We start from the raw sequence: 24,762 nt of genomic DNA on the forward strand, positions 1-24,762 counted from the left end.
ACAAAACAGTTTACCTTTCCTTCTGTGATATCGCTGCAAAGTTTTCTAATAAAAGTCCAAGAAATCACAATTTGGGAGCATTTAGTAATCATTGGTAGATGCCATTGTAGTAGTTATAGTGTCTTAAGCTACACAATTTATTCCTGTACAATGAGTTGAATATGTTGAAAAATAACATAGATTGTAACATCTATATTCTAGCAACTATGTCTACCTAAAACTGATGAAAACAAATGAAAGGATTGAATTAGTTCAGACCTTGTAAGTTGTAGCCTTTTTTTTAATGTAACAAAATTTCACCATCTTGTATTTTTTACGTCAATCACAAACCAAGACCAGAAAGCATGTCAACCACATTCTATATTGGATACAATATGGTATCTCCTGTATACAGAGACTACCAGCAACATCTTCCCAATTGCTCCCACGGAAAAACATGCAACAATTTTTGGCAACAGTCGTATGATAAGGATATCAGACCTTAGTAATCATATAACAACTTTAAACTACTGCTATTATCTGCCAGTTGGTAAAACTGTCTACCACTTATATATAATAGCCTGCATACTCCAATGAATTGCCCACTGAAAAGGCAAAGAAATATTTACTAGATACTACAAATCATGGAAACTTGTACAAGAAATTTACAACATTTTTGCCAAACTTGGAAGCTACAGAGACACATAATGTTAGGAACAACATTTCTAGCTAACCTAAAGATGCTCATTTAGGTGGATTAGCAGTGTCAATTCAGCCATGAATCTAAACACAATTTTGAAGGACTTGAGTTACAAAGTATTTATCAAACAGTCATTAATTGTAGACACTGGGAACTGAATCAACTGTCCAATTCCCTTGATTACTAGTATCAACGAAGTCCCCATACAATTATCAACAGGATTACAGCAGACAGAATATTAGTAAAGGCATGGCTTATGGTGACCAGTGAAAACTGAAGTGATGCAACGAGTTACTGGTAGTAAGACTTATTACAATCAACATCATACATTGAATTACATTTTTGGGGTTTAATCAAATTTATGATAAGCTTCGAATATCACCAGTGGTCAACTTGAAACAGATAACATAGGCATAGCACACTCAAAATCTGTCAATTCTGTTGAACAAAGTGGCTGGTTGTTTATAGGTTGGCCTTGACCAAGGAAGAGAAGATACTGTCCTCTTGCTGCAGAAGAACGCTAGGTTTGTTGTTCTCCACGATTCTACCTCCACCAAACACGAGCACGCGGTCACATTCAAGAATGTTTTCAACACGATGCTAGGGGCAAAGACAAAACAAAACTTAAGTACCGTTACACAATTTTTGTATGAAATTAAAGGGCAAGGATTAGACACAATGAGACTAAAATCCAGCAATGACAAGGAAATGGCTACTCACAGCAATAGTGATGACAGTACAGCTTGTGAAGGCAGTCTTCACCACTCTGTGCAGCACGGCTTCCTGGAATAGAAGAGAAAAATATGCAGTTGAAATCTCTTGGAATGCTGTTTAAAATAAGGTATTTATGAATGCAGTCTCAGTTTTGAAAAAGAAGTAAAAAGTTCAAAATCAGAACAGAAACGCTGCCAGGACTTCAGTAAAACATGCAATCCTGTGCAGGTTGACTATATATACTCACAGTCTCCATGTCCACTAGTGCTGTAGCCTCATCCATAACCAGGACACGAGACTTGCGGACAAAGGCACGGGCCAGGCAGAAAAGCTGCATGAGTGAAGAACAGTGGAATGATAACTGTAGGTATATCTTTCCAACATGACATTTCAATCTAGTCTACAGTGTACCAAGACTTCTTACTATTGAAGCCATTCTAGGTTGAGAATACAGCCAAAAAATGATATAGTATAAAAATATGGTTTTTACCTGTCTCTGCCCAATACTGAAGTTAGAGCCACCTTCTCTTACTGCTGTGTCTGGGGAATAAAAATAAAGACATCAGACCATGGAAGCTCTCTCAAACCTGAATACATCAACTGTTAACATATAAATCTCATACTGGTACAACATATTACTGTAGCACTGCGTTGAACATACAAAGTCCCTTTGCTTTTCTCGTAACATAAGCTATCAAGGCACCAAAGTGGGATAAGATTTTCCCTTCCCTTGTATGGAAGAGACAAACATGATAGATGACTTACCAAGACCCTCAGGGAAGGAGACAACCAGAGGCTTCAGCTGTGCGATCTCCACAGCATCCCACAATTCCTTGTCATTGTACTGTCCCGCTGGATCCAGGTTAAACCTGAAACCAACAGCTTTCATGAAATAACATCACCTTAACCATAGCAATAGCCTAGTGGATAAAATGCTCACTTTGCATGTGGTAGGTCAAATTTGATTCCACAACTGAGTCACATTCAAGACTTATACATTGCTTATCTGCTTGGCACAAGTTGCGATGGTATGTTACACCAAAGGGTGGTAATACCAGCTATACAGATACACACAGATAATACACAGTGCTACCAATGGACTAGCCCACTGGTATTGTCTGTGTTTTACACACTTAGAAAGTATGGCCATTGTACCTGATAGTTCCGCTGAAGAGGATGGGATCCTGAGGGATGATGGTCAGACGTGACCTCAGGGTGCTCAGGGGGACGTCTGAGATGTCTATCCCATCAATCACTATCTTACCTGGACAGAAAATATGGACATGTCATTGCAGTTCCATTCACTAAAGAATGCAGATACCTTGAAATGTTGACTCTTAGTAATACATATTTCTACCTCTCCTTGGTGCTGAATTGCAATCCATGGAAACAGTGAAGTATTCCTTTCCGTGGTGCTGATTTGCTTTCCATGAAAACAGTAAAGTTTTCCTTTCCATGGTGCTGAATTGCATTCCATAGAAACAATGATGTTTTCCTTTTCATGGTGCTGGTTTGCTTTCCATTGAAGTTTTTTTTGAACCAGTGAAGTTTTCATCTCCATGGTGCTGATTTGCTTTCTGGCATGCAAACCCTCTACATGTCCCTGATAAGTATCCTTGAATGACAACCATATGTTGAATACAGGACTACCATACATTAATTAAGCGGACACATGTACAGAGAAGTCATCTTTGGTGACTATTACCTTGGAAGTTGTCAATCATCCTGAAGAGAGCCATGGAGAGGGAAGATTTGCCACTGCCAGTTTTACCACAGATGCCCACCTGGAAAATAACAATTACAAAACAAAATTCACAAACTTCAGATCGTCTGTTTATTGTATGTAGTAGTCAAAAGGAGTTTGGGAATTTCCAAACTACATTGAATCTGTATATACTGTACATGCCATCTTGTTATTTCCAGGGAATATTTTAATTTTTCGGTAGGCTTAATTAAAGTTTATTACATTCTCGCCAGGCTTGATACGGAGGTCGACTTCCTTCAGTACAGCGGGCAGATCAGGAGCGTAACGTGTGGACAGGTGCTCCAGCACGATCTCACCGCGCCCTGGCCACTCACGGTGCGGCTCTACGTTACCTGGAAGAAATAAACAATCACTGTACAGTAAACACTGCTTAATGACAGGTGTTCAGTATCATAGTACTGAGACTAATACTGAGCAAATACCATGCATGTCCCTTAAATCTGCAGATGAAAAATTATGTAGTGTATGGTGTATGTAATACTGGGACATATCAGAACAAATTTCAGACACCTTTGCACTATGTCATGTGCTCTTCTTACAGAGTGTAGTTTTATTCATCAGTCAATGTATCTATTCCACTTAAAGTCTTAAATTACATGTTCTTACCCTCTGCCTTCCTGTAAGGTTCAATGGGCATTTCTGAGAAGGTGGACACCATGTGGACAGCATCCATCTGCATCTCAATGTCTGCAATGTTCCTCACACCCCAGTTCAGGTAAGTGGACACCTGTGATTTGAGAAAGTAACAGATATAGCAAAGTATAACAGATGACAAGTCACTCAATTTGCATGATTTATAACTAACATGTTAGTAAAAAAATGTACAAGAGGGTCACTATTGGTGTATGAAGTCTAACTTACTAGTCCACAGGGCGCAGTAGCAAGGTTGGAGGGAATGGGGGAAGGACAGGCAAGCAAGGGACATTGCTAACATTACTTACCATGAGTGCATATGTGAGGGCCAAACCCACAAGTCCCACAGGGAGGTCACTGTACACAGCCACTGCCAGGGAACACATGGCAGCCCACAACACCACAAACGCACCTAGATAGTCCTGCACAATGTCACAGAAAACATTGTATAACATGGTAACCATGATAGCATTCTGTGAGAATGGGTACAAAATGTACATTGCAATGAACAATGATGTAAATAAACAAAGAGAAGAGAAGACAGGAAAGGTAAATAGTGGGACTCACCAGCCTGACTCCCAGCCATCTGTTGGCAGTGTTCAGGAACAGGAAGGCCAGGGTGTTCTGGTCAATCTGATCATTCAGCTTCTGTTGGAAACGCTTCTCATCCCTAAACAACAGCAGGAAACATAATACTCAACCTAAAAATATTCTACAGAACAATATGAATCACAGTCAGTCTTGTTTAATTCAACAAAAAAGCAGCAGCAAAGGGGCAAACTATTTGCTTTCTCCATTGCGTAACAACATGTTTGATGTTCAAAGAGACAGTCTGAATGCACTATTTGCAGTGGAAGAAAGTATTAGAAGTTAGTAGTGTCTGTAGAAGATGAAAAAGCAAACTGTCAAAAGGAATCATGACATGACATGCAGACACACAGACCTGTAGGCCCTGACAGTGGACAGCCCCCGCAGTGTCTCAGAGAAGTGGTACAGGATGGGGGACTTAGTCAGGATGTCCAGATGCTGCAACTCCCTGTAACAGAACAAAACACAAGACTACTCAACAGAATGCAGAAGGCCACGCCAATTTTTTGTTTGGTTTCAGGCCAAACAAAGAAATATTATTAATAGTGGAATCTTGCTTAAAATGGGGATTTGCTCAAACCATAAAGAGGGGGACAGACTCTGTACATATATATGTAAGTTGGTGAATCAAGCAAAAAATTGGTGTGGAAAAAGCAACTCAAATCTGATAAGCAGGGTATAGGGAGAAACTGACAGAAAATCACAAATCACTTAGGGGTGTTCTAGAAAAATGAAAAAATAGGCAGCCAACGTGGCACTTTGTTAAAATAAAAGAGTCTGACCTTTTATCTATTATCTAATGTTACATGTAATCCTGCTTTACATTGGGCAAACAAACTTTACCAACAAAGATTATCAAAATCTACTGCCTAGCTTTTGGTTTCTCTTGAACATCCCTACACAGAACATACCTTTTACTAATCACTGTGCAAGACAGCAGAGCCCCATAAAGACGTCTGTTAGTACACAATACACAGCACACAAATTGTCTTAGCTTGCACATTGTAACAACAATGGCTAATATCTATCCACCAGACCGTGTAAATGTGTGTGATTGCTAGATATCACCCATTGTTAAAAGTATGTTCTCTCATTTAGTATTTTGCATGTATGGAACACAGATAAAGGTTAGACCTACAATGTATCTTTCATTCCAAAAGTTCAGTGGTGGTCAAAGCAACTTCACCATCTTTCTAACTACATTTTTTTCTGACACTACAGTTATTAGGTTACAAAATACCTTTGAGTTAAAAAACTTTTGCTGAAGAACCCACCTTACAGTAAAGAAATCACAACAAAACACAGATTAATCGTTAGCTTACAAAATATTGAACATTCAGGACAGTCTACCTGGAGGATTGGATAAAGAACTTCTGCAGCAGGTAGAAGCCGAGGAGGATGACAGCAGCAGGGATGAGGAAGTACGGAGTGACGATGGCATTAACCAGGAGGGCAGCGACACACAGGAGGAAGGTTCGGATCAGGGACTCTGCAGTCGTCGGGAGTTGCTACAGAGGGAAGGTGCAGACAACAGAACATCAGAAAAAATAGAAAAAATATTAAATCACTAAAGGCAATGACTTGAAAGGGCAAAGATAGAATGACCCATTGAAGAAGAAAATATTCAGACACCCACAGGCAAACACAGCTTAGAAGAAAACTACAGCAAACGAGATACTCGGTAATAGAAAATATGAAACATACAATACTAGTAAATGTATGAAGCCAAGATTACCTGGTCAATGGTGGCAGTGTCGGAGGAAAAGCGACTGAGAATGCGTCCATATGGAGTTGTGTCAAACCACCTGTAGAAGAAGTTGAACCATTATTAATGTGTAAATATAGAATACAACACGGTGTATTCTGTACTACCCAAGGAACCAGCTGGCTGTGAGTCAGATTGACCCAATGGCCAAAGGCCGGAGGAAAATCCAACCCATGGGAGGGTATTTCTTAATATCAACAATACTAGTAAGTAACAGGTTGGATTTGAATGTTGATAGACACATTGTATTTGAACAACATTGATGAAAAGATCTACATGTAGTACTACCTCATTGGAGCCAGGATGATTCTCCTCAGCATCTTCTTGTGCAGGTTCTTCCCGGCCTGGACTCCTGCCAGCACGATGATGACGGACGCCAGGAATGCCAGGAAGATTCCCGACAAGGACAGTCCAACGTAGCCGTAGATGTAGTAATGCCACTCATCCTCGGTTAGAGCCTGCCAATACAATTGTCAGTAAGAGCCTGTCAATGAAATTGTATGTCACATTTCTTCAATCTATCTTGGGCAAAGACAGTGTAACAGTTGTGACTTCCATAAGACTGTGACTGTGATAATAAAAAAATAATACTGTCTTCTATGAAACACGCTATGGCTATGGACTTTCTTTATCAGTCAAAGATACTGTGTGCAACTAACATTTGTAGTAGCGAGAAGATGTGGTACATGTACCCTTAGCAAAAGAAGCTAGTCTACGCTTAAAGACTGAAGCGGGCTTCACCAATATGCTTCTTAATGTTGATGTGTAGTTTTACCGTTCCATTCATCCACAGTGATGACCATTCAGCTAGCCAGAAGTCTCCAGCCACCATCACACCGTGCTTGAGAATACTGATCACCAGAAGGATGACCACCCACAAAATGCCGCCTGCCAAAATGTACGTCATGTAGGCAGACATGGGCACTGACATCACGTCTTTTGCCATCTGTTTCTTCTCAGCTTCCTCTGAAATAAAAAGGTGGGGTGTTCCCCATAGGTTCATTCTGGAACCACTGCTGTGTAGTATTGAGATTGCCACTGGCTTTGGTCTTTAAAATGTCTTGGACCATAAATATCTTCTTATTCATGTACATGTACTTATAAAAAATGTACACTCTAAAAATACTGTGATATTTGAAGGTATATATGAAATGTGCTACGACTGTGTTGATCATGCAATCCCTCTAATAGCATTGCACTGTGATAATAATGAACAACACAAGGAAAATCACTTCAACATAGTTAATACACATAAAACAAAGACACACAAGTAACTCGTGAACAAAAGATAAAACATGGAGATATAATCATGACATTTTGTGCTGATGCAATGTGGAATGGTATAATGACAGCACATAATACAATGAATTAGATGATATGATATAATGACAGTAGATGATCCAAGTGTCCCAGAGTGAAAGGGGTATTCAGTATCCACCCTTGAGGGTATTTCAAAGAACTTTCCATTTCTGTGACGACTGGAACATACTAGAAGCAAATTAGTCTTTGTACAGTCAAACTGGCTACTAATTTTGCAGCAGCTGCAATTAAATGCACAGTGTTAGCCTCTGTGAGAGTTTGCAATGCAAAGCAGTTGTCATGGCATCTGTCTTAGTTTGTTGTTTGCTATTCATGTAGATAGTAGTACAAGAATATGGTTTTATCAATTATGTTGTTGGGTTATACTATGAAAAATTGTCAGGTTGTGAAAAAACACAAAATTAGCACTAATAAATAGTTGTTGGGTGAGATGTAAAGTTAACAAGATTAGTTCACTTTTATGTAAAGTACTACTCCTAGATTGGACAGGGCAAAACCATATTCAGAAAGGGGTACTAATAGCTTTAGAGTTAATTACCTTCAGCAGCTACAGCGGTAGAGTGTGGACAGAAGAGTGTAGCATGGGAGAGGTAGAGGAAAGCATGGAGGAAACGAAGTGAAAGACTACGTCAACTGTAAATGTCATATGCATGTCTCAAATTTGTCAAGCAGTTCTGTGATTGTTATAATACACCGGTTTTACATAATTAATTGTGGCATGAAACCCATTGTAATACTATTGCCAAATATCTTTATTTTGGTTCTGACATGAGACCTATGGCCTAGAGTTTTTATCCGAGGATGGGACATAGACTTCGGAGAATCGGACTCAAGTACCGGTAGAAGGGTAGTGATAAGGATAAGGGTAGTGGTAAGGATAAAAGAACAACAATGAAACATAGGAACACTGCACACTGCACAGCATCTCCTACATACTAGTACTGTCCTCTGAAAGACTAGTCTAATATCCTGGTGAGACAGTACAAACAACATTAAGACATGTAAAAAACCATCATTACTTCAGTTGAAGATGCAACTGAAACATATAACGTTACTGTCAGCAAGTCATTACTGGAATAAAAAACAATTTCATCAGCACATGTTGCAGACAACAATTTTGTAGGATGATACAAAAGACACCACAGTTGAAAAAAGACTTGAAGCACTGCAATCTAAATCAGGTTCTGTAGCACAGTTTTCTAAACTATACTACAGCTACTTGTCTAAATTCAAAAGACTTCAGAGTTGACAGTCAGAGTCACAATCATCAACAACGTTAACAGCTACTGTATATCACAGTCTTTACCCTGGGTGCCATAAGATATGTAACGGCAACCCCCAAATTTTTGCTGTTACAAATTGGATGGCACCCAGGCTACACAGTCTTTAAACACAATTCAAATACATGTTGTGTTTTTCACAAGAAATGATATGATTTGTACTTAATTTTCTGCTTTCTGAGTGCCAAATGATGATAATGAGATGCTGATGATAAAATCTTTGTGTACCTTTAAAATATCAGACTGTGAAATGTGACAAGCAACTCTTGACTAACGTTCATTCAAACACAAGTCCTGGCTACTGTACAGAGGGCATAAAAATGTGCAAAGAAGTTAAGACATGGTACGGAAGACGGGATTAGTCTAAAAGTCAGCTGAAATGCAAGACGTGAACATGTGACCAACATGGATATGCCAGAAGAACAGTACTTGGTGAACTGAGGAGGTCTTGAGATGACACACTGGACCCTTTGCCAGAGTCTTTGTCCTCCTGGTCTTTCTTCTTGATGGGAACTTCCGCAATAGAAACCACCTCATGGTGGACCTTGTGGTCATCATCTGGTGTGTGGATGAGTGAATGATGTGGATATCAGAGGGAAACAGAACCATCAATGTGATACCAAGGTGAAGAAATGGACAGAAAGGTTAGAATGTAACTTCAATACAACTTGAGAAAATGTTGCCAGCAAAAGGAAAATACACATTTAACTAAAACAATTAATGAGCTTGCCAATGTAGACATCATGTACTTTCTTCTCTTCATCTGCAAACATGCCGGAATATAAAGGAAGGGGTCATGATTACCATATTTACCGGCATAGTAAAATGAAATGAAATTCTAAAAGTCTGATGTGCAATAAACATTAAATACAATCACGATAAATGATGCAACTTGCCAATGTATAACTCATGGGTGCGGCCCTTTTTGTCTGCTGAGGACAAAGAATGATAATGATGAAAATTTTACCCCAAAATAAGTAACAAGCCAAAATAGTTGAAAATACACTAAAGAATGATACAACTTGAAGAAGCTGAAATGATATGTATCAAATGGCTTTGAACTTGCCAACATATATTTCTGGTTTTGGTATACAAAGGGTTGGTGTACTGGGCTGATGTACAGGTTCTTCTGATGGGGGAGGGGGGCAGAAATGGAGAGGTTAGTACATAGAATCACACTATTCAGGATACAGTGAATCGATAGTGAATGTAGTAAAAAAACTGAATGAAAATACAGCTCAAAAATAATGCTTCTTTACACAGAACATGAGTGCTATCAAAGAGAATCACAGTACTAATGAATGGCAGGTAAACATTGTGAAAATGTCCAGTATTTCTGTAGGTGTCATCAATTGTGGCAGTGAGTTGAGTAGTACTAATGATATTGATATGTACTGAACAACAAATTCTTGAACAACAGGTTGTAGAGACTTAATACTATTTGTTCCAACCTGACAGGTCCTCCTCCTCCTTGTGGTGTGTCTTGGTTGCCTGGCGACGGAGATATTTCTTCTCCAGCCCCCGCTGGTCCTTCCTCCTCTCCTCCTCCTCCTGCTGAGCCTGCGAGCTGTTCAGAAAACCAACCCATTAACACAATAATATCTGTACTAAGACATTATAGTTACTTTTAAATCAGTGAGGAATACTAGTAGGGTAAAACAATGTAATGATTGGCTGTTGATTAACCTGATATATAAAATTTAACACTCAGGTTCCTCCAGATCATTACAATCATGACAACTCAGCATGCTAAAAGCTAAGAAAAATGACCATCAGAGATGGCAGACTTCACCCCTTCACTCATAACATAAACCTTGCTAATCAGTCAAACAGGTTCACGACCTCACCTGATGGTGTTCTTCCACATCTGATACAGGGACGGGTCCTCTGTGGTGATCTCACTAAACGTACCCTGGTGGGTCACATGACCGTCTCTCATCACCAAAATCTGGGAAAACAAACAGTCAACAGATACACTTTATTATGCCTTAAAACACAGAGACAGAACTAACGCAAAGGGGACCATAGGCAAATCTTCAAATGACCATGAGGCAATAGAACAAGATCTCTTGAAAACCATAAGTAGGAATATCAAATACATGTAGGAGAAAAAATATTTACATTATCTGCCTCTTTGAGATACTCCAGCTTGTGGGTTACTAAGATGACGGTGCGATTCTCCTCCCGCAGCATACCCAGAATGCCCTCCTGCATCATGTGACTTCCCTCATGTACATCCAGGAAGGACAGAGGGTCGTCCTAGGAATAGTAGGATGTAGAGAAGACATGTCACGAAGCTGTGCTTCAATGTCAGACACTGACTAACAAAAGCTATATTACCAGCCTATACTAGGTACTGAATACAACAGGGTAACAATCATTATAACAGAAAAATAAAAAAAATTCTGCAAGTACAGCCTCTGTACTTTGAACTTACCAGAATGACAATGTCAGAGCTGTAGTATATGGCCCTGGCCACACTCACGCGTCTCTTCTGCCCTGGAGTCAACCAAATTCCCTGGGACACAGAGAAACAAATTTTATGAAAAATTCAGCCAGCTTGCAATAGAGAACATGTATCACTAAGTATGGTATAATTGCCTGTGGAGCAGTGTGAACCATCGCAGTTACTCCAGTGTTAGTTCAGGAAAGGACACTGATAATCTTAGAAAAACAATGTCTGATTTGTCACTCGTGATCAGACTCACCCTCTCTCCAATCTCAGTCTGATCTCCTTGAGGAAGGATGTCGATATCTGCTTGTAGAGAACAAGCTGAGATGACACGGTCATATCTGTAACAAAACAATAAAAAGGCTTAAGTCTGTAACTCAACGTACCTTATAAAGATTAGGCATAACCTCAGTGGGTTTGGATAGCATGAAAAAAATCACTTAGTGTTTAGTACAGACGATTAACCAGACAGTGAGTATGTTACTGTAACAGTTTAGTATGTAGGATTTTGGTCAACATACCTGGCTTGATTAAAAGGTTGTCCAAAGACAATGTTGTCCCTCAGCCTGGCATTAAACAGCCAGCCTTTCTGGGCATGGAAGGACACTTTGTTCTTTTCCCTACAAAAGGTCAAGACATACAACACTTAAGAGCATGTAGCATGAACAGAAATGTGAGAAAATCCACTACCCAATGTGTTGGCATCTAGCTGAAACTAGAGGAACTTGTATGTGGAATGTGTAACATTACTTACAAGCACCAGGCCACATCCCCAGCCAGTAGCTTCATCTCTCCAAGTATAGCGTTTACCAGGGAGGTCTTCCCACCAGCATTGGGACCAATCACAAGAGTCAGGGCACCTAGAAAACAGATGAATGAAAATAGACACTGACACTGTCTACATCCACACAACATGTATTGACAAATAACATGTACGCTAGGAGAAATAATAATAAGACTAAAGTATTTTTATAAGCATGAATTTTTTTACTAATTGACATTAGAATTTCATTTCGGTTTCTTCTATATATAGACAGGGACACTTACCTCTAGGGACTTTAAAGTTGATATCATAAAGTGTTGTAGTTGGTGCATCGGATGACAGGTCCCACGCAAAGTGTCCATTTGTAACCTGAAACAGGACAAGTTTTAAAAATGTGTACAACAAAATTCCATCAGTAACATCAGGCACATCAGGCAATGAAAAAAATTGCGTTCTCCTAAATACACATCTCGCTTGTCTCATTTCTTAGTATTTGTAGGAAATTTCTTTTTGTACCTCCAGTACAAAGTTGTCTGGCACCATCTTGCCTGACTTCTGTCTTTTGATGCTCTTCATGTGGATGCCAGACATCTGTAAAACAGCACTAGACATTTAAGGTATTGCAAGATCAAGCAATTACAGTAACTGTATACATATACGCATGTATATAATGTTCCTATTTTCCATATCTTAATATTGCAACATAACAATACAGATTACTTTGGGCAGCACAACTCATCTCTGCCCAAGAATCTGGTACCACCTTTGATTATGAACACTTGTCCTTTAAACTTGACCTGTTCACTGAACTTGACACCTAAACTGACCCTGAGCAAGGTGATGAGCACGTCCTGTGCATCTTCATGTTCATCCTCTCCTGTCAGGTAAAATCCACGGTCCACCTAATCACAGGGAAAAACAAATAAAGTGTGACAATGCAAATATAGACTGTGACAAGGCATTTCAAGCTTGTGCAACAAAGAACTGTATAATCCATTCACTAAAAGAGTGAAACATTTAGGACTTTCACCAAAAAACAGTTACTCAAGCATCTGGATATGATCATCACATGATATATCATATCCAGTTGCTTGAGTAACTGTTTTTTGGCATATCTTATTGCCTGGATATCTAACCTTCATCGATGCATTTAAGACTTTACCTCTGGGATATCTAAGAACGGCCTGAGCCTTTTGGCACTCATGATGGCATTGACCATGGCCACCACCACCATGGGGAAGTTGAAGAGAGGGACCACCAGGATGTTAAACAGGACCAGGGTGGCGAAGGTCCTGCCGGCTGTCAGGGCCTCATCAGACATGTAGTGATGGATGCTGAAGGTCTGGGAGAAAACAGGGATGGTTACTGAAAAGTGATACTAGTATTCTATACATTTCATTATGTGTAGGCTGTTTGTGTTAAAGTAATCCGTGTATCTTAATGGCATTTACCAAAAAAAGTGTGCAGAGTGAAAAGGATATTTTGTAAAAATTGTAGCAATCTTAGTAGCACTACAGACAACCCCAGTACCAGCATATGAACAATCCATGTTATACTATTACTGTATGCAAGGTGTCACATAGAGCTTCTCCACTCATTGATTATATTAGACGAAGTAGAAAAAGAAGTACAATGTTTTACTTACCACTACTGTTGCAATGATTGGAGTAGCTGCTGTCAAGAACACTGGAAAACAAAAGATATTTGTTAGAAAGACATCATAATCACAATCATAATCTAGAGGCTAACAATGCCTTGTTTTCATACAGGCCAGCAAATATTCTTGATTTTATTATCATGCTGATGACACATTGCTGTTTGGGATGACAGTTTGTAAAGTAAAGGTCTGTCGCACCTGATTTGTATCGTTTTTAGCTTCATGTATTTCAATAAACACAAGAACTCACATGAGATGACAAGATAGATAGATGACTTCCTCATGCTGCTGATTTCTCGGTTGCGAGCTCGATCCACCAGCTTACAGAAGATGCCTTCCCAGGAGTACAGCTTCAGCAGACGGATGCCCTGCAGAAGGAAACAACACTTCTTCATTACCTCCGCTTATAATTTCTGCTACTGTAAGTGCATTTATGTTACAGGTCACGAGGAGATGAGTTTGCGAATATCGCGAAGCTAAAAATCTCGCGAACTTAAATGCACTTACAGTATTCTTGCTTTTGAGCAAGTGGTAAGAACAGATTTTGATAAATTTTTCTACTGTAAAATGAGTCAACCTGAAATCTTTTCAAGTGAAAAAAATGCCAGTTACTTGCCTGTTACTTGCAAGTGTATGGTGGTAGTCAATCTGAATTTTTTATAATGTCACTTCTTACTAAGCATGTATTTTAAAGTAAGCTACAGAACTTAAAAGTAAGTCTATTACCTTGAGCATCTCGTTGAATTTCTTGAACCTATCTTCAGAGTAGTCCATGGTGTCCTTCTGCATGTGAGTCATCTGCCGTGCCACCAGGTACTGTACCGGACACAGCACGACAATGATGGCTGCACCGATCACTGCAGGGTAACCCATCTGGTAGTACAGCATCACCATGGCAATCACAACCTGTAAACAAACAACAAGGAAACAGTCTTGATTCCTTGACAAAGACTGAAGTGGTCCTTGAAAATTTCATCTCTGTGCAATCCTTGTATTGGAATAAAGTTCAACATTTTTACTATGATTACTACCAAATAGTACCAAGACAGATGAACTTTCATGATAAAGATTGGAGTTGTACAGTCAAAAATCTGGGTAAGTCCAATTTCTTTTTTTGTTGGAAATTACAGTTAAAGCTTGCTTCATAATGACTTCTATTTAGTGGGAAGCTACTCTTCTATTGGTCTTGACATGATCATGAAAGACAAAAAAATTGTATACATTGTACCAGAAAATTCCTCTTGGTTTTTTGACAAGTGCAATTAACAGTCAGTGGACAGTAGCTTAATGTTCTGTCCAGACTGTTCCTGATCAAAGAGGGGAAACCACATGCAATAATTCTTGAACTGCAGCACTTGTCACAAGCATAATAGCACTTGGCACTATGGCCAAGTGGTATTATGCTATTATACTGAATTGTCAGGTAAACTGTTGGAAAGATCCCTGACAAAAATGTCTCCCATCTCCACTCACCTGAACAGGCATGGCCCAGAGATGAGGACAGAACCATACAAACAGCATGATCTGGTTGGCGTCCACAGACATCAGGTTGATGATCTGCTCGATGCTCCAGTCCCCATTGGACAGGCTCCAGGAAGACATGCGAAGGGTTTTCTCATATACCAGTCCCTGTGTGCGAGAGAGGGTGAATATGGGGTTTTAATGCAAATGTAAGGCTCGTGCAAAGTGGTTGTATGTAACCACACTAAAATACAATATTTAATCTATAATGCAATACAATTGGCCAGGGCTGAATGGAAGGTAGAAAATGAATGAAAAAAGACGGCTTAAAGAAAAGCAGTCAGGAGGCCAATTTGAGTTTTTTTTGTGAATAAACAAAACATCTTACCACCATTCATTTGCAATCAATTTAGTTATTACAATGTATTAGTAAGACTGACAGTATACTTTTCTCATCAAAGAAGGCTTATCCTACACTAAGATGACTTACTACTATGCCAGCCTTCAGATTGATGCCCTCCTTGATGGCGAGGTAGTAGGACATCTCCAGGAAGGTGTGCTGCAGCAGGGTGGCCATGAATAACAGGTACGCCAGGATAAACCCATTCTCCATAAACTCCTCCAGGGAAACAAAATAGTGCTCCTGTAGGCAATACGAGGGACAGGGAATTAATTACACATTGTATGGGAGGAATGGAATTTAAACTTCTGATTCATAAAGAAATACAAAAGTAAGAAGCTTTTAAATTATTCTTTTCTACATGGAGCATAAAAAATACATCTGTTCTGTGTTAGGTTTTCATAATAATATAATTGCAAAGGACCAGAACAAAACCCACTTCATTGTTCACACATACATGTACAGGTTGCATGTACATTGTCAACATTTCTTTCCCACATACATGTACAGTTACCAGTAATCAAAATTAAATGGAAATCACCTTCACTTGCTGTGACTCATGAAAGGAAATGGTTCCTTGTCGGATCTCCACCAGGAACTTGACAATCCCAGCAACACACAGGGGACCAATGAATCCTAACAGATCACCGAGGTAACGGAAGATGGAGCTGTACACAATCGGCACGCCAAACGCCTTGAAGAAACACTTCCAGATGGAAGGGGTCTGTCCTGCCTTGGCAGCTCTCTCCTGAATAGTGTTGTACAAGTTATTACCAAAACTCAATGAAATCAAAACTCTGATTGCCATGAATACTTAATCAGATAGGTGATTCAATGGTTGACAAAGTTCTTTGCATACAACCAATCTACTCCAGTCATGAACCAAGTACATGTACATGTAAGTACAAGCTTACTCATGTCTGGAATTGATTCAGCCTACAGCATTAGTACTAATAATACGAAAAACACGTTGGATATTCTTGTTAAGTATAGTACATGCTGTGTATTGCATATTCCATATTCCATAGGAAAAATAAATCATTTGTTTGTACCAAAAAGTCCTGACCACTCCTTCTGTATTTCATTCTTAACATTTTAATCTGTTGGAAAAAACATAAGGGAAACAAAATGCCCTGAATTTTCCCACATGACAACTTGGTTGTGTCAAGTCAGGAATAATTCAAGGCTTGTCAACACAGGACAAGAACACAGTCAATCATGAAAAACATTTTTGAGTGCACACATACTAGAAATATTTAAAAACGATATGATGGAATCCTTAAACAGTATAAACATACATGTTATCGGTATTTTTACTTTTCAGGCACATACATTTGTACAAGGTGCCAATTTCATATGGTTATGAATTTGTTTCATGAAAACAACTGTTACAACTCATCTAACAACAACAACATACCTTTTCTTTCTTGTAGACATTCTTGAACCTTTCTAGATTTGCCTGTGCTTTGTGTTGCTACGGAAACAGAAAAAAACAGATTAAATTCCAGATCATTTACTGAAAATTACTACTGTACAGTATATGACCATGCTGATTGGCTGCCTGTACTCCAGCATCATGAATTACATGTACATGTAAATACAACAGCCTTTACCATTGGCATTAGCCCTAGGTTGTCCATGCGGATTGGTTGCCTGTACCCCTGTACCATGAGTTTAATGTAACAGGCCTTACCATTGGCAGCTGCCCTAGGTTGTCCATGCTGATTGGCTGCCTGTATCCCTGCACCATGAGTTTGTTCATCCACCAGTAGGTGACCTTGGACAGCAGGTTGACATACGGCTGGTGGAAGTGCATGTCCTGCTGCTGTAGGTCCTCAGGGATGTCCAATCCCTTGGATGGCGGCTTGAAGAACGCATATCTCTGCAAGCCAAATTTTCCTGTCATTGAATTTACCTAAAAACTACATTTTTTAAAGGACATTTCTAAACGATACAAGGTAAAAGTACTAAAAATGTCTGATCATTCAAAACCATTGTAACAGTTTAAAATAGAGGAACCATTTCTTACCTTCTGTACAAGAAAGTTGATTTCTATACAGATGTACAGGAAGTAGATAGCCACAATCAGCCAGTTCAGGTCCAGACGCAGATGGAGAGCATTCAGACCTAAAGGTCAACATACACAACTGGCCAAGTCATCCTTGATACCAAAATAACCAAAGAAAAATGTTCTTGTTTGTGTCTTCAAAACTGCAATCTGCATGAGCATGGTCAGTATTGATTTTGAAGATACTTGGGAAAATACTAGTAGTATGAAACAACCCAGTTGTCCTGAAAAGTGTTTTATGTAAAATCAAAACATAACTAAAATTGGCGTAAACAAAAGGTTACTGCTGCATATCTGTAGGTCAAGATGAGGTCTGAATATCTATGAACCTTGAGTATCACATTACAGTACATAAAGTGACCAATGATTTATATTGCAGAGTTAGGGGTGGTCTAGGTTTGACCTGGGAGCAAGGCATGGGACCGTATAACCCTGAAATATTTGGATAGGCAGCAGCTGTCACTCTCTACAAATGTCACGTCCTTGGCCTGAAATAGTCAAATATTTGCTTAACTTCTTCAGGATTGAAACTAAGGATCCTGTTATAGCAGTTTCCTGCTACGACCATATCTACCATTATACCAAAATGTTTGAAAAATCTACATATAGAAGCTTAAGGGTATTTATTGGATTATAAACAAGATTAGTACAGAATGATACACTGTTATGCACATACAAATTCTACTCCAAACAAGGCTTCCAAAAACGGATGTAGTTGTGAATTCTCAGAATGTCTTTTATGTCTACACATCATATTCAAGTATAAAAAGGTGAACTCTGAATAGACTTTTGTTCAAAGTAAATGTAGTGAAATTGACATAACATGAGTAACGTTAAGTGTAATAATAAGTGTAATAATGCTTGAATATTTTGTACTATCACATAGCAAGAAAATTCCTTTCTTCTACATTTATATGCATGCCAAAGGGCTACATGTACATGTATGTTATTCCCACTACAGCATGCCTCACATAGCCACAGAGCTCTAGTTGGAGTTACCCAATATTTTTAATACCTGCTATAGTTTTGACCTACCTTGTACATACAGGTTCCACAGTTTGAGGATCCTCATGATGATCGCGATGACCCAGTATCCCAGCAGCAACAGCAGAAGCTTGGGAAAGTTGGACATCTCCACATTGTGGTAGTACACTGCTGTCACTAACGTCGCTACAAACGTTACACCCGAAGGTATATACAACTGGGGAAGGAGAACATATACATATTTTATACATCTTTACTAATTGTTACAAACAACTTTGTAAAACAGCCACATTTAGTTATAGAATCTTAAGATTCATTAAAATTTAACACATTGTTACTCAGGGTCTATACAGGCTATACAGATTATAATTTATAATATACACAGATACAGAAAATTATTGAATAAAACAAAATCAACTCCGATGCAGCTGTGTTACTGAGTTTTAGAATATTATAGTGGCTAATTTTACCTGTAAGTATGAGGCAGTAGAGTGCATATCAGACAGCAGGCCCTCTGCTATCTCACAGGACAGGAAGAACAGCAGCAGGACAGTCAGGCTCCAGCGCAGGCTGTGGCCGGGGTAGTGCAGCCAGGAACTGTGGTTGATGTTGACTGTGCCATATCCTGTATGTTACATGAAATGGCACATTAAAAAGTCATTTTTTGTATCACTACCTTTCAGAGTTTGACAATATACAGAAGAACTTAACTTCATCATTTTCTCAACTCATAGGAATTATTCTAAAAACAGAGTTCTAGTACTCCATGACAGATACAAATTTTGTGCCAAGGGATTTCCTCTGCTGAGAAAGCCTCAGCAATCTAAGAGTTTTGTTTTGACAACTATTTTAGACACAACTGCAATGATCGTCTTAATTCTGACTCCATAATTACATTCCTGGCAGAAGTAGAAGAATATCTCAATGAGAAAATAGATTACACAATATAGAAATCAGCTGGTTTTTAGCACACATTTAAAACTTCAAGTGAGCATATCAAAAAGAAGTGTTCTTACCTCAGAAACTGTTATCCACACTGGTTGGAGTCATGCATGTCAGGAGGACCATGCAGTGTTGGCTTCCATATCCACACACCATGCTCTGTTTAAATGTTAGTACAATCATATGTTAAATGTGAGGCAAAAGTTCCAATCTAATTAGAAAGTTGCATCCAATTCTAAGATAAGATTTTGATTTTTTTTACTCCTCATGAAAAAAATATTAGAAAACAAATGAGTCGTCATTGATACGTATGCCAGTATTTACAAATCTATACTGACAACATTCCATACTACTTGCATTAAATATCAATCATCATTTTATGTGATCAATCCAATGACCGAGGCATTTGTTAGATCTTCTTGATAAAAATGAACGCATGAATTCCGTCTGCTGGTCATGACTGATTTTACTCATAACTTTAAATTCTAGTGATCCTTTCTTTTGCTTGATTCAAGGAGGTTCAAGATTTGAACCTCCTTGCTTAATTAGAGATGACTGGTAAACAATTACTAGAATTAGGCAGTTGATTCATGCTGGGGGCAGTGCATAAACCACTCAAAAGGATAAGATCTCCTGCAACAGAAATGAACCTTCCCTTACCCAGGAGCAGTATGGGAAGGGCAGCGATGAGGAACAGGACGTGTGGAATGATCCCGATGGCTTCCACAAAGCACATGTTATCCAGCGTGCCATTGGCCACGCTGTAGCCGCTGGCTTGGTTCCCGCAGAACATGCCGGATATCTGCTAAGTCGGCCTGGAAAAATCTGGCAAAAAAGACAAGACATGTAATAATTATTGATGACAATCAATTTTTTGCAATAGATATTGACCTTTGACTTAATAAAGAAGTTTGAAATAAATCATTCACTACTGAATAACAATGATTCTTATCCATTTAATCAAGTTAAATTAATTAAGTAATGTTAAGGTAGTTTTAGGCGAAAAGATAAAAGATATGCTTGTCATGCTTAGTAATTACAACGTTGAACGGTCCATGATGAAATAAACGTAAGTGTTGACAAGGGCAAACATAACGACCACACCCGTTAATAATTTTGGCTTTATTCCTGCAATTTCAGAATGCAACTTCCTCCCTCTGAATTTTCATTTACCATTTCCTATAAATTCAATCTGAAACTTTATTACGTTGGCTCTTTCTCACGGATACAAAGAATAGAGCCAGAAATCTAGCTATTTTGACAGCCCTCCAGCCCTGGCCATTTCAACCCAATACGGAGACATCCCAGCCAAAAATAGCAGGCACCCATCCATTAACAACATGGGGTCAGCCAAGTTTCTACAAGATTGTTCACTGTAACATGATTTTCTCTAAAATATCAATGGTACATAATATCATAAGTAAACAACATAACAACAACAATTCTTTTATAACAGAAATGTGTACATTTAGCAAAATGTCCACATCAGCCCCATCATTCCATAATGGACCTCATCTGTTGATGGCTTCTCCAAAAAATGATGAGGATGAAACTTGATCATCATGATGTCACTGTCCAAAATGTTTGGCAATTCCTGCCAAAATTAAACATGATCGGGATAAAGATATGGCCAAACACTGCTTCATAACCTACTCCACAGCTTCACTATATTTTACGAAAGTTTAGATATTCAGAAACTAATGAAAACTTACCAAAAATCACAAGGACAATCATCAGTACAGCTCACTGCTAGCATGTCCCAATGTTTTTATTAGGATCCAATGGCGGCTGTTCGCCGTATTCATAAAGACAGCCTTACAAGAATTTATCAAACGTATCGTAATCTATTTGCCTTAATAATGCCAAAGTCTTCAAAATATTCCTCTAAAAAATTTAAAAAACAAAAGATATGGTACCATATGTCGATATTGACTTTTGTATAGAAATTGAGGTAGAGTATAGGGTTGCAACAAACAGGCACTAATTATTTTTCCTGAAGACAACCTATTCTGTCGGAAGCACGCTGCGGGATACCACAGCCATTTTGCTCAGAAGCTTTGTCTTTTGCCGTGTCTTATTTTCCTAACTCCCCGTCTTCAGGAAACTTTTGGGACCCAAGATGTCGATGGAGACGGTACCCAAGGAGATGAGGAACCTGCGGGCTTGCCTGCTGTGTTCTTTGATCAAGGTACAAGCTTTTGATGTGTTACGAACTTTCTTTCTTGTTGACAAGAAAATAATTTATTTTGGTCTTCCCTCTTCTAGTTCTAAACAGATAATTAATTTTGCCAATCTTTATGATTTTATCGGCTTCCTTCCTAGGTTAGAGTTAGACAGCTGTTTTCTTGAATTAGGAGTTAACTGTTTTAAACCATATATATTCCACAAATTATTAATCGATGTGCAACTTCAAGTGCTTGGGGAGGGGGGCTCCAAGGCAAAAATTTATGACTGTGGGATACTAGAAAATGATTTAGCCTGGTAGGCCAGGTCATAATATGATATTTGGCACACGGCGATGGTCTTGACCTACCAAAGATAGGTCCAAAGACCTACCAAGACATTTTGGGCTGCCTGGTGGCTTTCCTTGGTACTGCAGTGGAACTTCTTTGAATATCTCATTGTTTTTGGAGGTTTTGGAACTTGTGGATGATATTTGTGATCCAGGTCTATGAATGAGGTTTTTATGTAATTTTTGCCATAATTGTATTTTGGTACATACTATTACTAATGGGTGTATTATGTTGATTCTAATCTTTTGTTGGTTGGTTGCTTGCTTGCTTGGATGCTTGCTTGCTTGCTTGGCATCATGGCTTGGTGACAACTTTCCATGACTGTGGGTGTCAGGGCCCACATGAACATAACAATATCTAAGCTCAGCTCTTTGACTCCTGTAGAATTTTGAACCTATGGGATTATTGTTAGTTTTGAGGGCAAGATGGGTTAAAACCACTTGTTATTATATTTTTTACAGCACAGATTTTACTTTGACCTAAATCAGGTGATTTTGATATGGATTCCGTAGACATTTTTACTTTACTGTCAATTTCTAAGTTTTAAACCAACAAGAAATCTAGTGTTTAAGATGGAGCTAAAACTACTTTTGGGCAGCATTTGACTTATTCTTTAATACTAGTCTACAATGTAATTTCCAGGTCATAATGGGCTTGATCCCAAATTGTGGCACTGCCGGGTGTTTATTCCAGTACTTGTATAGTGTACATGGAAAAAATTTTGCATGTAAAACAGGTGTCCTTAAGTTGAAATGAACAAAATCCATGCAAGAATTCCAGTAGTCCAGCAGCAAAACCAAGGTCAAATGTCACCTGTGAGCAAATCTGACAATATCAATTGACTGAGAGCTATTTCTGATATGAGGAAACTCACAGGTTCCGGACCTTGGCAGCTGTGGGCACTGTGCAGTACATATATATACAGCCACGACATCCAACTTTTTCTCCTTGTGGGATTGTATTGTCTTACCGTTTACTAATTAATAACAATACTAGGTATCAGTTTATTGTTTTCTCCACGTTCCTGTCTCTGGTTGTCAATATTTACGTTTTTGGTTGGTCAGTTTTGATGAAAACAGGAATACCTGATTGGAAAACAAAGCCTTTTGAGGTGGAGAGGTTCCGCTGGCTCCCTCATTTGCATATCAGCCTGTGATTGGGTTGCCATTGGCTGCCGGGTTGTATTATGATGATTAGCTTGCCAAGGTCTGTGGTCAAAGCGTCTGAACAGCTCCTGCAGTTGAATTTTGCGATCTCTGGCAAGGGTAGGGGGAAGTCAAGTTCACGTGAGAAAATCGAGCTGAGTGTTTGCAGCTGGGGCATTGAAGCCCCATTATCCCCAGACTGCATTCTTGGCTTTAACAGTTGATCTTAACCCCCCAGGTCGAGGGTCACGGCAGCAGGGACAGTCAGAAGGACAAGAGCGCGGCTGTTCTTTTTGTTGTGCGGATAGAAGAGGGGTAAATACCCCTGCCCAAGACCTTTACCCCACTTTGTTTCGAGCAGACTTTCTTGTATTTAGTCGTCATTCGTCAGGCTACAGTAGTATTCATTTGTAATGACAGACCCGGCCTAGGTTATTTGTGTAATGGTCACGTTGGCCATGGCTACGTGGACAGTAACCCAACCCGCCCGGTGGACTCTGGGATCGCCGTGGCCCAGGTTGGTCGAAATTCTGCCGTTTTGCCCTTTTCCCTGCGAATTTCGGCTAGATTTGGCCGGCGAAATGTCGGCTACAATTGCTATTGTGCACAAGGTCAGGCTCAGGACCCTGGCGGCATTTGAGACGTAACAGTGAACCAGATCTCATTAGACTAAGACCCACAAACAATGGAGGTGCCAGATCTCGAAACATAAATAGCAGCGGAGTGGACAATACAGGCGTCAAGGTCCGGAGCAAGTTGGGGTCACCAGGAAAATGACGTGTGTTGTGTGTGTGCTTAGTTGGCCCCTACCATCCTGCTCGCATATCAAATATGCACCCCCTTACCTCTGCCCTAGAAAACCCCCTAAAAAGGTACAAAAAAAGCCAAAAATTTCCCCAGAAATTTGCTGACAAGCGGCACATTACCCACTCCCCACTTGCAACACTTGACCTTGACTTTTGTTGTTGAGATGTCTCTCTGTTTAGGAGACGGAACATTGCGAGGAAAAAGCTATGTGTCTAATTGTTTACAACCAAATTGGGTTAATAAATATGTCAGTATTAGAGTATGTTCAAAAGAACATCCTGCTACTGATAGAGAGGAAACCTTGCAGGTGTGTAATACTAAACTATCTCAGAGACTCTTATCATCGTTATAACACAGCCTATTTTCACATTAAAAACATAAATGTACCTAGTTTGTGGTACATGATTTGCAGTGCTTCTAGGCATTTAGCCATCACATACGCGGCAGATTTAAGACATATCATATGGCCGCTTACCAGACAGGGAAGAATCCAGACAGTAACCATTTGACCTGCTGGCATGTGTCCTTAACAGTCTATATCTTTAGGCAAGGATTTGCCAATGTAAAATACACCATACTGTATCCAATAATACTTTTTGCAGTCCAGGTTAAGTACACTGTTTGCCAGGTGAAGTTACAGTTGTCAAAATTGTATGGTTGCGTAATTAAGACAGGCATTTCTGTTGCTAGGCATTAATGGAATGAACAAAGACTGTGTAGGTACTAGGTTGTTCTGTACACCTTAACCAGTGACAGGTGAACCTTTACAGGATTTGTCTTTTGTACTAGGTAACAGAATGTTTATCTTTAGTCTAGACTGAAGCAT

General features: G+C 39.3%; 1 protein-coding gene across 1 annotated transcript; it reads right to left on the reverse strand.

Annotated features, from left to right (window-relative positions):
- Positions 1-1,099: 1,099 nt before the first annotated feature.
- On the reverse strand, positions 1,100-21,242 carry LOC109464268 (ATP-binding cassette sub-family C member 8-like). Its single transcript, XM_019761214.1, has 40 exons — positions 21,184-21,242; positions 20,132-20,296; positions 19,000-19,154; positions 18,581-18,746; positions 17,507-17,604; positions 17,171-17,359; positions 16,895-16,951; positions 16,070-16,225; positions 15,568-15,720; positions 15,090-15,245; positions 14,343-14,522; positions 13,867-13,984; positions 13,605-13,645; positions 13,122-13,301; positions 12,787-12,861; positions 12,476-12,550; positions 12,244-12,328; positions 11,951-12,056; positions 11,718-11,816; positions 11,453-11,537; positions 11,182-11,262; positions 10,866-11,003; positions 10,592-10,692; positions 10,196-10,311; positions 9,494-9,507; positions 6,433-6,602; positions 6,115-6,184; positions 5,730-5,887; positions 4,735-4,827; positions 4,359-4,461; positions 4,100-4,213; positions 3,765-3,885; positions 3,360-3,490; positions 3,099-3,177; positions 2,549-2,657; positions 2,159-2,262; positions 1,884-1,933; positions 1,641-1,724; positions 1,400-1,462; positions 1,100-1,279 (listed from the first exon to the last, which is right to left on the reverse strand). Exons 2-40 carry the CDS (start codon positions 20,262-20,264, stop codon positions 1,142-1,144), a joined length of 4,344 nt encoding a protein of 1,447 aa, XP_019616773.1. The 5' UTR covers positions 20,265-20,296; positions 21,184-21,242; the 3' UTR covers positions 1,100-1,141.
- Positions 21,243-24,762: the final 3,520 nt, after the last annotated feature.

This window comes from Branchiostoma belcheri, unplaced genomic scaffold (assembly GCF_001625305.1).
Source record: "Branchiostoma belcheri isolate BF01 breed outbred unplaced genomic scaffold, Haploidv18h27 scaffold1, whole genome shotgun sequence".
NCBI classification, from domain to species: Eukaryota; Metazoa; Chordata; class Leptocardii; order Amphioxiformes; family Branchiostomatidae; genus Branchiostoma; species Branchiostoma belcheri.

What these genes read in the sequence shown, in the direction of transcription:
- LOC109464268 (XM_019761214.1), bottom strand. Translation starts at nt 20,264, where the DNA reads ATGTTCTGCGGGAACCAAGCCAGCGGCTACAGCGTGGCCAATGGCACG. An exon ending in ATCATCCTGGCTCCAATGAG is followed by an intron (nt 6,185 to 6,432) that starts GTAGTACTACAT and finishes CTTCTTCTACAG; the next exon opens with GTGGTTTGACACAACTCCAT. An exon ending in GATGGCTGGGAGTCAGGCTG is followed by an intron (nt 4,214 to 4,358) that starts GTGAGTCCCACT and finishes GACATTGTGCAG; the next exon opens with GACTATCTAGGTGCGTTTGT.